Below are 13,951 nucleotides of genomic sequence, written 5' to 3'. Positions count from 1 at the left end.
GGGTGAGGATATCATCCTGGCTTTACAGAACTGCGACATGAGACTCAGAGAATTGGAGTCCCTTGTCCAAGGTCACAGAGTTAGAAAGTGGTGGATCTCGGGTCTGTCAGCCGAAGGAGACAAAGTCTAACTCTTTGTTTCCAATGGCCAGATTCTTCCTGGCTTGTAGCACACAGAAAGAGCACATGAATGAGGAAGAAGCTGAGGCTGAGAGAGGTGGAGGAGTTGACTCCAGTTGGGGGAAGAAGCTGAGGCTGAGAGAGGTGGAGGAGTTGACTCCAGCTGGGGACCAGCAGCGGGTAAACTCTTGCCGTCTTTTCTTAAACAGGGAGAGTGGGTGTGGCTGAAGAGATTTGAAGGTGAAACAGCCCCTGAGCTGTGGCCAAGCTGCCTTAGTGTCCTGAGAAAGGTAGGGCAGAGGGCATGGAGGGTGGGCTGTGGAGAGGTGCCATCAGGAGACCCCTACAGATCTGGATTGGCCCCTACTCAATGCAGAAGCTTCTAGCCTCCAAAAAGGAAGGGCTTAGTATTACCATGATCACTGGCCCATTGTCATGACAGATATGCACCATCACTGTCACCATCCCACACCAGCATCCTCCATGTCACACCCCCAGCCCATATGATCATCACCGTGACTACCAAGGGCACAGACATCTCCACCACTATCATCATCAGCACCGCTGAAAGACCTCATCTTGTACCCTTCATCCCTCCACACACCCATTCATTCGTCCACTGTTTTCTGAGCACCTTCTATGCTCTATGCTATGCTAAGGCTCTGCGGCTAGACTGGACCTTCAAGGCCTCCCTGCTGCTGGATTTGATCCATGTGAGAACCCTTCCCAGGCCTGGAGCTGTGGGGGCAACAGGGAGGGAAGGGAGACAAGAGAGGCTCATTTCCCAGGCCTCATTTTCCACTTTGTCTTATTGAGAAAAATCTGAACAGTGCGGCAAAGGGTGAAGGGAGGCAGGGAGATTTCCTGGGGTCTATGGGAATTCTGAGAGAAGGAGTCCTTCTCACTCACCACAGGCCTAAGGGATTCCACTCTGATGGGGGTGTGGTATCTACACCATCGGCATTTCCCTCATGGCCGCCTCAAGTCCCGAAACTGCGTGGTGGATGGGAGTTTGTGCTGAAGGTCACTGACCATGGTTATGCGGAGCTCCTGGATGCTCAGAGCCAGCCCCAGAAGGTCAGCTCAGGGGTGGGCAGGGGGCTGCCAGAAGGTGCTGAGGCCTCTGTTTAAACCAGACTCTTGGAGGGAAGAGGAGAGGGGGAAATGTCCAGTCCTCCAGCACTTCCTGTGGTGTGACCTGGAGTGGATGGCTTTTTCTCTCTGAGCCTCAGGACCCTTACCTGTGAATGGGGGGGGGGGGGGGGGGGGGGCAGAAGTACCTCCCTCCTCTGGGACTGTAGGGACAGGGCAATGACACAACCTGTATGAAGCACCCACCCAGCTTGGCCAGCTTGGGTGGTCCGCCAGTGATGGCCGTGTGGCCCTGCCTTGTGATTGCAGAGCTGCTGCGGACGGCTCCGGAGCTGCTGTGGGGGCCTGGAGCACCCGGGCGGGGCACCCTCAGAGGAGACACCTTCAGCATCGGCATTATCCTGCAGGAGGTGCTGACTGGAGGCCCGCCCTATGGTTCCCCGGGGCTCCCAGCAGAAGGTACATCATCCTCCTCCTCCTTCCTCAGCCTGTCTCTGGCAGAGTCCCCATGTAGTTGGGTAGCTCTGTGAGCATGAGGAAATCAGGGCCTGAAAATAACCACAGAGACACACATGCCTGATTTGATGACGAGAAATGGGTTTCTTTGGCTTAAGCCAAGCAGCCTTTAGCAACTACCAAAATGGCAGCTCACCATCTCTAGAACCAAAAACATTGGTTTCTGGGTAAAAGCCCAACCCCTTTCTTCCTCTCCCAACGTTATTGCCATGCCCAGAGGTGGTTATGCCCTAACCATCCGGCTGCCCAGCACAGACTTTGTGTCTATGGAGACCTCAGTTCTTCCCCTGGATCACTTACTGTATGACCTTACACTAATTGCTTACCCTCTCTCAGCCTCAGTTTTCCCACCTTTAGAGTGGGGATCAAATTTTAAAATGTGTCAGGCATCCAATGCCTGTCTGATGTCACCAGTCTGCTGGGTGTTTGGGGACTTGGTCTTCTGCCTGAGTGGGGCTCCCTGAAGCACATCTCAGTGCTTCTGGGGTAATCACTCACACCTTCCCCATCATCACCTGGTCTTACACATTTTTTCTCTTCGGACCCCAGTGCCAGGGCCCAACTTCAGAAACAACACCTCTGCTTCTCTGTTCTCTGTCAGGGCTCCCTGGACTCTGCGTTGCTCTTTCAGTAGCCTGTGCCCCGCCCCTCCACCCCCAGCTGCCTCTGTCCAATCCCGGGGACCTGTCCCACGGATACCCTGCATTTCAGCCCACAGCACAGGCAGTAATGCAGTGATGGAGCCCACTTCCCTCCCACCCCAGATGGAGAATCGTAACGCACAGGGAGGCCTGGCCTCACTTCCTTTCTCCACCAAAGTATGGCTCCATGAATCATGAGCATTCCAGGCCCCAAATTTATAGGGTGGAGGAGTGGGAAGCGGGAGGGCTTGGTCACACCATTTGTTCAACTCTCCTTGGCTGCCCCCCTCCTCAACTTGCTGACATCTGCCTGCTGCAGGGGTGGGAGAGGCAAACAGCCAGATGGGGTCTGTGAGTCATGCTGCCATGCCGGGGCCTTCAGGCCAGTGCTCTTCAGACTTCAGGGACCCCAGGGTCACCCCTGCATTGGGCTGTCAATCCCGGACCTGCTACTTCCTGGCTCACTTTTCCTGGTCTCAGGGAGTGAAACGTCCAGAGCACAGCCTTTGGGGGACATGGACTTGAGCCCAGCTCTATACCAATTCACCTCATGACTCTGAGTAAATCTCTTTCAGACTCTGAGCTTCAGTTTTTTTCATTTGTAAAATAGGGACCATGATGCCTGGCTCCAAGAGTATTTGTGAGGATTCAGTGAAATGCTTTAGACAAGAGCCTGGCACACGCTAGACCCTGGGTGGTTTTAAGGGTGTGCGAGTAGGGAATATCCCAGGTTCTTTCCAGTCTCCTACTTAGAAGGGGACCTCCTTGCTCTTAGAAAAAGCATCTTTGAAAAAAAATTTTATTGATTTTTAAATTTTATTTATTTTTGGATGTGCTGAGTCTTCATTGCTGTGAATGGGCTTGCCTCTAGCTTCAGTGAGTGGGGGACTACTCTTTGTGGTGGTGCACGGGCTTCTAATTGCAGTGACTTCTCTTGTGGCAGAGCACGGAATCAGTAATTGTGACTCATGGGCTCTAGAATTCGGACTTAGCAGTCGTGGAGCTTGGGCTTAGTTGCTCTGCAGCATGTGGAATCTTCCCTGACCAGGGATGGAACCCCTATCCCCTGCATTGGCAGGCAGATTCTTAACCACTGGACCACCAAGGAAGTCCCAGAAATAGCATCTTTTTAAGATCCTGTGTGGGGGGTCACTTGTGGTTTCCTAAGCACTCTCATATGTGTTATGCCATTGGACAATGCCGTGAGGTGGTTAGTGCACTCTTTTCAGAGATGAATGTGGTGAGGCTCAGAGAGGGGCAGGACTCCCCAGCAGGAAGCTGTGGGTCTGGGATCCCAGCGGGCTCCGTGGTGTTGCCCTAAAATCTCCTGGAGTCATCCAGGGAGCATCTTCTCCATGGAGCTGGATGTATGGCCTTTTGGCCAGCGGCCAGCAGGACTGATCCATCCCAGTGATGGGCTGGATGCGGACAGTCGGCTCAGCCTGGGGAGGGAACACGAGATCTGGCCTGGCCTGGGCTAGGGGTTCCCATCATGACTGCCTGTGAGAACTCTATTTAATGACAAAACAGTTTGGAGCCTCACATGCTACTATCTGACTTTTAATATCTGGTGACTGAGAAAATGCCCAGAGACAAAAATCTGAAATCAGCAACACTTTGAAATGGATCTGTATTTCATTCATCACAACACCATTCGAATGCTTTTGAAAAAGAGCTGGACATGTGTGTGTGTGATACATTATGGGTTCCATCTGTGCACACTCCTTTATGAGCATATACAGCTTCCTTGATCCTCTACTCAGAGGCCCTCAGGGTCTGACGCCTGCAGACTGGGAACCTCTGGGCAGAGAAAAAAGTGCAGGCTGGGAGGCTATTAGGCCCAGTTCCAGCATCTACTTTTTACTGGCCCTGTGGCTCAGTTGACCGATGTTACCACCTCCTCGGAACCTCAGTTTCCCTGTCTGTACAATGGAACAATGAATCATGGGCTTCCCCCAACAAGGAGGCCAGCAAAGGGAAGTCCAGAGAGCAGCTTCTCTTGATTCTCCAAGGAACTTGCTCTCCAAGGAACCCACCTCTTCGCCTCCTCTGGGCAGGGTCCCAACCCTCCTCAGAAGTGACCCTGTTCCACCCCTAACAGCCCGGTGAGGGAGACTGAGGTTCAGAGACATAGCATAGCTTGCCGAGGATTAGAAGGATAATCTTGACATCTCCTCCGGTGCCGCTGAAGGCCTGAGCTTTGTACCCAGCCTCACCTTCTCTCGGGGTGCCCATGAATCTCTCAGCTCCCTGAGGCATCCCAGGGCTGCCCGAGGCAGGAAAATCAAGGCACGGAGAGATAGCAAGTGGCAGAGACAGAGCTGGATCGCTGATCCGTGAGAGCTTGACTTAGTCTGTGGTCTTTATCATGTGGCACAGGGACCTGAAGATTCACAGAAGGGATTGTCCTGGGAAAAGAGTTGTGACGATGGCGAACAGGCAAAGCAGAGAGTCTTGCCTCACAGTTGTGCAGAGTCGACACCAGACGGTCTCCGGGTGGTGGGGCTGCCAGACAGCTGCAGTGCCCAGGTTGTCAGCACATTCTTAGACATTGCTGGCAACAGCGCAGCGGCAAGTTGTGCAGGGTTCACGGGCTGGGGTGAACCTAGCACCCCAATATCTAGCATCTGTCATTTCCTTCCTCAGCACTCATCTCGGGAAGGCAGTTTATTAAACTCACTTCATAGACGGGGAGACCAAGGCTCAGAGAGATGGCTGTGTTGTTCACCATCTCATAGAGACGTGGTGGTGGATCCAGAATTCAAGCTCCATTCTCCAAGCTGAGACCCTTTCCCCCGCCACACTGTGGAATGGGCCCAGGAAAACAGCAATCATGGACCACTGGCCAGAATGCCCTGGAGCAGAGAACAAGGGGCCAAGGAACACTCTCACGGCCTGGTGTCCACACCCCACAGGCCCACCCTGCTCTCCATCTCAGGATCCCAGGCCCATGCCTTAGCTCCAGCTGTCCTTGGAACCTCAGCCCCACTGGCTGGTCTGTGTTTATTGCAGAAATCATCAGGAAGGTGGTATCTCCCCCTCCCCGGTGCCAGCCCCTGGTGTCCCCTGACCATGGGCCACCCGAGTGCATCCAGCTGATGAAGCAGTGCTGGGAGGAGGCTCCAGAGGACAGACCCAATCTGGACCAGATCTACAGCCAGGTCAGTGCCACCAGAGGAGCTGGCTGCTCACAAGAAACAGCAAATCAGTTCACCTCACTTTGCCCAGTGGGGACCCCCCATGCCGGGGTCCTGGAAATCCTGTGCATAGACGGGGCAATGGGCCAGCATCATCACCCCTGAGGGTGGAATCTGAGGTCTACCATCTGAGGGAATCTTTCTCAGAACTCCGGGTTCATAGACACTTCATTCCTGAGTGCCAAGCTCCATGCTAAGGCCTGTGCTTATATTTAACCCTCCTGATAGCCCTCCAAGGAAGCATTGCTATTATCTGGGCTTTACAAGAGAGAAACTGAGGCACGGCGAGGTGATGGGACTTGCCAAAGGTAACCAAGGAAGTGAAAGATGGGGCTGGAACACAGACCCTGGTTTGCCTCTGCAGCATTGATGCTAGGAACCCTGACCCTGTGCCAGGCCTCTTGGCACCAGAGCAGAGGGGCCATTTGTGGTCATGGAGGCAGCCCTGGTTCCTGCATCAGGGAGCGGAAGGTATGAGGGGGACTGCCCCTCCCACCCCCGGCCGGCCTTGGGGCCTGCACCGGGAGGGGTGAGGCAAGCCTGGACGAATTCCTGGGCGGAGGTAGTGTGTGTGGACCTGACTGAGCCGGCTAATGGCTCTCACAGGGCCAACTCATCAAGCCTGAGGTGACAGCTTTTGTGCCTCCTGTTTCCTGCCCTCCACTCCCCAGCCACAGTGGAATTTTGCCAAGGAGAGGTTCAGTGAGACAGAGGGGCATCCAGACAGGTGATGAGGGAGCGAGAGGTAGGAAGACAGGAGAAACATACAGGCATCCTATGGGAAATCTGGACCTCAGAGTGAATGAGCTCTCAGTGGCCACTCTGAGGGTGGGTGGCAGAGCTAGGCCAGAAAGACAGCTCTTAAAACACCAGCCTAGAATCTTTCCAGGGGTTAGAGATTGCCATGGCTAGCAAGGCGAGGAAGAAGGATCTCACCCTGAGTGAGGGGTGACCGTGGGGAAAGCCTGCTTCAGGTTCAGTGGCAGAGAAGGCAGAGACTGGCACATGATATACTCCACATGCAGAAGATGAGAACTTTATCACACTGTGGGGAGGCTAAGAGTCAGAGAGCCTGCATTCAGATCTATGCTTCCACTTACCTACTACTTCACCTTGGCCAAATCAATTCCACTGTTGAGCCTCAGATCTCCTTAGGTGATGTCTAAAAGGACTAACTCTGGTCCAACTGGACACACTGGTGTGACCATCAAGTGAAATAACTAAGCAAAAAAAAGTATTTTCTGAGGTGAGAATGAGGAGAAAGAGCACTGACCCTGAAGTTGAAAGACTGAAACTGTGTTCATATGAGATTGTTCTGGGAGTATCAGCCTATGCAATTAAGCAAGAAAATGAATGTTGTGAAAGAGGAAGAAAATGGGCTTCGCTGGTGATTTAGTGGTAAAGAATCCACCTGCCAATGCAGGAGACTCGGGTTTGATCCCTGGGTCAAGAAGATCCCTTGGAGAAGGAAATGGTGACCCACTCCAGTATTCTTGCCTGGGAAGTCCCATGGACAGAGGAGCCTGGCAGGTTACAGTTCATGGGGTTGCAAGAACCCAACATGACTGAGAAACTAAACGACAACAACAAAGAAAAAAATAATTGTGTTTGCATATCCTATGATTTTGTTCCTGGGCAATGCAAGGGAAACAATGGAAAACACACTCCAAATGATAAAATAATTCTGTGGGGTGGCTGGTGATACAATTAATATATAATAGACCTCTGTTTGAAACTCAGTTCCACCATTATGTTGTTCTCAGCAAGTTGTACTTCTCAGATCCTTTGTTTCTTCATTATTAAGTGGGATCCCTCCTTGCAGAGTTGATCTTACAGTCAGCTTCTTGTCCATGTTGCTGTCTCAGGGTCAGCAGCTGTCACACCCATGGCAACTGACCTAAAGCTTGTGCCTCTGCTTCTAATGCACAGTATAAAATATGTGCTCTTCAGGGGCTGCTGACACTCCCCACCTTACAGACATTTGCCTGAGAAAAGCAGTATTAATGAAGGTTGGATATAAACACCTACACACACACACACACACACACACACACACACACACAGGTCAAGATGCTGGATTTAGACAGGAATAAACTCCTCCACTTTGATCATCATTAACTTGGTTTTCCTACTGATTGCCCTTTGGTAAGGTACAAACCACACTGGGAAAAGTTCTAGCAAGTCTCCTCAGGAAACAAGGTTTCCTCTAAGGTTGTTGTTGAAGGTACAATTTATAACGTCATCTTACAAAGACCTAGGAGAGGTACTTATCTCTGTTCAGCACCAGCGGTAATTGTGTTCCTTCTGGGAAACTAGTTTAATGCTCCAATGTCTCATGGACTCCATATATTATGTAATCGCTGTTTCCCTCTTTGCTTTGTTGCTAGGGAGCTCATATCCAAAATTGTGACCAAATTGCAACTTGCATTTTACATATAGACCTCACTCCTGGATTAACTTCTTTGGCTTTTACTTTCTTTTGATCTCAGTGCCCTTACATATTTATAATTTTGTTTTGTAAAAAAATTTTTTGAACAAAGAGACAAATAAAGAGGTAGAAATAGATTATATACATGAACAATCTACATAAAATGCTTCTGTGTACCTACCCATCTATCCATTCACCCAACCAACTTATCTTTGAGAACAAAAAATGCCTATTCCACAGTGTTTTTGTAAGAACCAAAGTGTTTGTTAATGGTGATACAACGCTGGGCATGGGTTCCTTTGCAAAGTCCTCCCCATGCCTGTCTGCCTCACAGAGAACTAACCCATTTTTCCTCCCTGCTGTCTCTGCTTTCCCTTGTCAGAGCTGCCACCCCTTGCCTATTACCTACCTGCTCCCCACCATCCAACTCTTCCTGGCAGGGACTATATCTGGTTCATTCTCGTGGCCTAGATTCTCAACCTGAGGGCCAAGTGCTATGCTGATCTTCATGGATAAATTGGGATTTTCATTCCATTTTCAGTTCAAAAGCATCAACCAAGGCAAGAAGACCAGTGTTGCTGACTCTATGCTATGGATGCTGGAGAGGTATTCCCAAAACCTGGAGGACCTGATCCAGGAGCGGACTGAGGAGCTAGAGCTGGAGAGACAGAGGACAGAAAGGTTGCTCTCTCAGATGCTCCCCCTGTGAGTGGACTTGATTCTGCCTCTAGCCTCAGTGCCTCTGAGCATGGGACCTGGGAGCTGGGACATAGCAGGTACTCAGTAAAGCTGGGTTCCATGAACTGATTCAATTCATTTGTTGTTCATTTATCCATCATATTTTCATAGAGCCCTTGCATGCATTAGGCACTGTGCTGTCCACATGAGTATTGAATTTCTGCTGCCTCTTTCCTTTGGGAACAAAGACAAGGTGCAGTGTCCCCCATCTGACTTCAGAGGAACTAGTGTCCAGAGAGGGGCAGGTATTCGCTGGAGGGGAACCAGCACACAGCAGACCTATCCCAGACCCCTGACACTCATCCCAGGACTTTCCCACAGATATCCCTCGCCCACTTCCAACTGTGGAAAGAGGGTCCTCCCACCTTGTGACTGTGGCCCTTCCTATCCCTTCAGGTCTGTGACTGAAGCTCTGAAAGTGGGGGCAGCCGTGGAGCCAGAGTACTTTGATCAGGTTACCATATACTTCAGTGACATTTTGGGCTTTACCACTGTTGCAGCCCTGAGTGAGCCCATTGAGATGGTGGGCTTGCTCAATGACCTCTACACACTGTCTGATGAGGTTCTGGGCAACCATGACGTGTATAAGGTAAGAGGACTAGGAGGCAGGCATTCCATCTCTCTCTCTTCTACACTGTGTTTGCATCATACCCATATTTCCAGTCATTTACGTATGCACCTTTTATCAGTAAGCTATTGTTGTGTAACAAACAACTCCCAAACCCAATAGTGTAAAACAATACACCTCTCTTCTTGCTCACAAGCCTATAAGTCCAGCTAGAAAATTCTCTGGATTCGGCTGGGCTCACTCATACATCTGTGGTCAGTGTAGGTGAGAGGAAGCTCTGCTGATTTTGGCTGGACTCTGGAGCCTTCGCTGAGACAACTCAGTTCTGGTCCACATGGTACCTCACCCTCCAGCAGGCGAGTTGGTATTATTTAAAAGGTGTGCCAGAGTTCAGAGAGAGAAGACAGAAGTCCAGAATTCTCTTGAAGTCTAAGCTGAAATTGGGCACATTATTATTTCTGACATATTCTATTGGTCAAAGTAAGTCAAAAGCCCAGCCCAGATTCAAGAGGTAGGAAAATAAATTCTACTTGTTCCAGGTGAGGGTCAACAGATGAATCAGCTTCTGTGTCTGCCCACAGGGAGCTCTCAGTGCTGTCGGTAAAAGAGGAAGACAACCCACTATGAAATTGATGATCTGGGGAGGCAGAGGAGGCTGAGAGGGCCTCTAATCCAGCTAGGAGTACATGTGTAGAGTAAAGAGCAAGGAAGGCTTCCTGGAAGAGGTGCTGTCTTCCAAGTATTGTCCATCCTGGGTGTGGTTGCCCCGGGCAAGCAATGGGGTAATAATGTACTAAACTTTGAGGCTTGAGAGGGTGGCCCAAGAAGTGTAAGAAATGCTAAATAGGCTTTGATGGCTGGACATGAAGTGGGCCATCAGTGGAAGTGGGTGGGAGACAATGGGTGGGGGGCAGCAGGGGCCTTGGCAGAGCCATCAACCCTCTCCATGATCTAGTCCCTGTGTACCTCTCAATCCTGGGTTTGAGTCCCACCCTGGACACCAGCTTCTGTGTCCTTTTGGTTTCCACTCTCTGGGCCTCTGTTTCCTTACCTGTTGATATAAAACAGGAATAATGATTCCTGTCCCAGTGGGTTCATAGACGATGGGCAGATTGTCTCCCCCTGGTAGAAATTCTATGTAAAGCTGTGAGCCTGTGAAAGTGAATAGCCTTCTGCCCTCTCTGCCTGCCATGGGGGCCTTCCCACCCCAACCCTGCCCCTATTCTGATCCCATTGTTGGGGGTCCCAGATCAGCCTCAGACATGGTGGAGGAGGTGCGGAGGAGCTCCCAGGAGACAGTCATACCCTGGCTCCCCTGCCCTTCGCCTTCATTTGTGACCTGCCAGTCCCCTTCCTGCCACAGCCCTCCAGGAAGACTGGGGCTGGAGAGGGCCAGGCCCTGGGCTGGGCTGAAGCCAGGAAGGGAAGGGTGCATGGGCGGGAAGCTTCAGAGATGAGTTTCTGAGGTGCCAGGTAACCTGCTGATAGTACTACACACAGTATCCAGGCAGTAGTATTCACCAGTATTTATTGAGTGCTTACTGTATATCACACACTGGTATGCAGTCTAGATGCTTTATATGTATTATACCATTTGGTCATCATAACAACATAACAAGCTGTGAGGTAGGTACTAGCACCCCTAATTTACAGATGAAGAAATAAGGAGTTGAGCAGCTGGTCTCAGCAGGACGTGCAGCTGAGACTTGAACTTGGACATTCTGGTCCTGAAACCCAGCTTCCTCAGGGCTCATGGTCCTTCCAGGACCCAGACCTCCTCAGGATAAAGCCACAGGTTCACAGCCGGCCCTCCAGGAGTGGGCCCCGCCTCCCTCCCCAGTGAATCTCGCTCTGCCTCTGCGCCCTCTGCATTCCTCACACAGGCTTTGCTCTCTTGCTCTCTCTAGCCACGAGGTCTTCACACACGCTGTTCCCTCCTCCTGGAACCCTGCTCAACCTCCTCTTCGGCTCCCTCCTGGTCACCCTCCTGGTGTCAGGTTAGCTTGCCTGTCCTCCCACACATGGTTAGGAGCTCTTGTGTGATGCTCTCATAACAACCCCTGGACATGTTGGTTCCAACTTAAACCACTCTGTCCCCAGTGCTTGGCAATGTCCAACATGTGGTGGGTTCTCAGAAAATATGTGTTGACTAAATGAGGAGCTCACTAAGGCCCAGAAAGGAAAATGATTTGCCCGAGATCACACAGCTGATAGGTGACAGAGCCAGGACAGGAGCCTGCAAGTCCACGACCAATGCCCAGATCTGTTCACTGCCCCACAGTGACCAGCAGAGACCTGAGCTGCTGACATTCCTAGCACACAGCTTCCCTCCCGTTTCCCATTCAGGACCCCACGTTCCTGCCCTAGCCCACAGCCTGAGGCTTTCTCTGTCATGCTGGCTGTGTTCCCCTCTTGCCTCCAGAGCTTAGGAAAAGATTCCTCATCTCGTCTTGCTGAGCCCTGCAGCTTTGATGTGCCCTGAGTCACCCCTGGCCTTGTCTCTTCCTTTCCTGCTAGTCTTTTCTCACACATGTGTCCCTCTCAGCTCTGAATCACGCTTTCTGATCTGCTCTGAACTCTGGCCAGGAGGTCTGCATCTTTCTGGCAGAGCGGAATGAAATAAAACAAGGCCTGCACACCCATCCAGATGTGGGGAAACGGGAGGCCGGGTCCTTCCCAAGTGCAGGCGCGTCTCTCATCGCTCACTCAGCCGCCTTGGGTTCCCCTCCATTCCAGCAGGATCTGGTTACTGCTCTTTAATCCGGTCTGGGCTGGGAGGCAGCCAGGCGATCATTTCCTGGTTCCCCAGGGGTCTGCGATTCCCTTCCAGCAGGTACTGAGAGAGCAGTCTCATGGACAGAACTCCACAGCAGGGCCGTGTGGGCTGCCGGGTTGGGGGGGTGCTGGGGGGTGGCGGAGGGTTGTGTGCGGAGGTATGGAGTGGGGGTGGGGAGGAGAGGGCTTTTACTCCAGTCCTCAGCCCAGAGGGTGAGCCTGGCCCCACCCACATGGCTGAGCCACTCTGGGCACATCACTTCACCTCTCTGAGCCTCAAACTTCCATTTGTAAAACAGAGGTGAGAGTGACTCTGGCTTCAGGTGGTCCTGCAGATTGAGCAGAATGTGAGAGGAAGTGCTGTCGTTCACGCCAACAGGATGATGAGCACCGCATGTACTGGCATTGAGGCCTTGTCCTGAAAGTACAGAATAGGGGGAGGTGGCGCTAGTGGTAAAGAATCTGCCTGCCGATGCAGGGCATGCAAGAGATGCGGGTTCTATCCCTGGATTGGGAAGATCTTGAGGAGGAGGGCATGGCAACCCACTCCAGTATTCTTGCCTGGAAAATTCCATGGGCAGAGGAGATAGGTGGACTACAATCCATGGAGTCGCAAAGAGTCAGACATGACTGAGCAACTGAACTCACGCAGACGCACCAGTTAAGCGTCTACAGAGGACTGACCTGGCTTAGGGATTGTCACAGGATATCTCATTTAACGTTCGAAGTGTCCCTCAGAGGGATGGATTATTATCTCTACTGTACAGATGAGGATACGGGCTCAGAGAGGTAGGTGACTCATCCGAGGTCACATAGCAACTCACCTCTGTGTCTGTTAGTATGGAAGCCTTTGCACCCACCTCTCCTCTGGCTGCGTTCTCTCTTCTGCTAAAGGACCACACCTGCGTACGAGGATCCGCAGCTCTCAGTTGCAGCTGAGCGCCGCCTGCGACAGAAGTCTCTGGTGACCGTCTTTGGGAGTCTGAGCTCCTAGAGAGCAGAGCCTGTGCCTGGTCACCTTTCTGCTGCTAGGGTTGTAAGATGGTTATTAATTACATCAAACTCTCCCTTCTCGCTCAGGTGGCAGGCAGGTGGAGGGCTAGAATTCAGCTTAGCGGCTTAGAGAATGTAGTTTGGATGTGTGGTCACCTCGGGGCTTTCTACGGCTCCTCTGTGCCAGTTTGGACCTTGGGTCACCCATCTGAGGCAGTGCTGGGTCCCTAGAGCCAGTGTACTGTTCCTGAATTGCACAACTGGCGGGCTGGGAGTGGGGCCAACGGGCAGTAGGACTCTTGGGCTGCCTCTGGGAGGCAGGACTTGGCCCAGACATACGTGCTAACAACGTGCAGGGCAGGAAAGAGGGAACCCCACATAGCAAGCAGATTCTCCTCACAAGAGAGAGAGAAAGGGCCCAAGCCATGTGCATCAAGAGGCAGCACAGCATATGGACTCTGGAGAACTTGCACTGAACAAGTTCACATCTGTGCTATGTGATGTTGGCGAGTGACTTAACCTCTCTGGCCCAGTTTTCTTTATGCAAAATGGCAATAGTATCTGCCTCACAGAATTCTTGTGAAGATTGAAAGCATTAATATCTGTAAAGTGTTTGGAATTGTGTCTGGCATGTAATGACTGCCATATAAGTATTTAAAGGAGCACTTACTTAGTGCGTCTTCCCATCTTGCCAGTCAGATAATGCATTCATCTTCTTGTGAAGAAGAAGAGTGTGGGCAGAGGGAAAGCCAGGGCTTGCTCATATTCTTCGCTTTGGGCTGTGTGGTGGGCTGTCTCTCCTCTGTGGAAATGTACACAGTAGGAGGGCAGCTGTGTCCTGTCCCTGCCGCATTCATGCCAGCCCTCAAGTGAGTGCTGGGTGG

At 51.6% G+C, this 13,951-nt stretch overlaps 1 protein-coding gene across 1 annotated transcript in view; it reads left to right on the top strand.

Moving 5' to 3' along the window:
* LOC133060893 (guanylate cyclase D-like) overlaps positions 1–13,951 on the top strand; it is a 69,122-nt gene that overhangs the window by 26,227 nt on the left and 28,944 nt on the right. Inside the window, 8 exon segments of the mRNA XM_061148835.1 lie at positions 329–409; positions 779–832; positions 1,012–1,123; positions 1,126–1,230; positions 1,521–1,670; positions 5,381–5,529; positions 8,535–8,698; positions 9,128–9,320. Of these exon segments, the coding sequence (XP_061004818.1) occupies positions 329–409; positions 779–832; positions 1,012–1,123; positions 1,126–1,230; positions 1,521–1,670; positions 5,381–5,529; positions 8,535–8,698; positions 9,128–9,320 (1,008 nt within the window).

The sequence above is a fragment of the Dama dama genome, chromosome 1 (genome assembly GCF_033118175.1).
Source record: "Dama dama isolate Ldn47 chromosome 1, ASM3311817v1, whole genome shotgun sequence".
NCBI lineage: Eukaryota > Metazoa > Chordata > Mammalia > Artiodactyla > Cervidae > Dama > Dama dama.
This window is presented reverse-complemented; position numbering and strand designations above follow the sequence as displayed.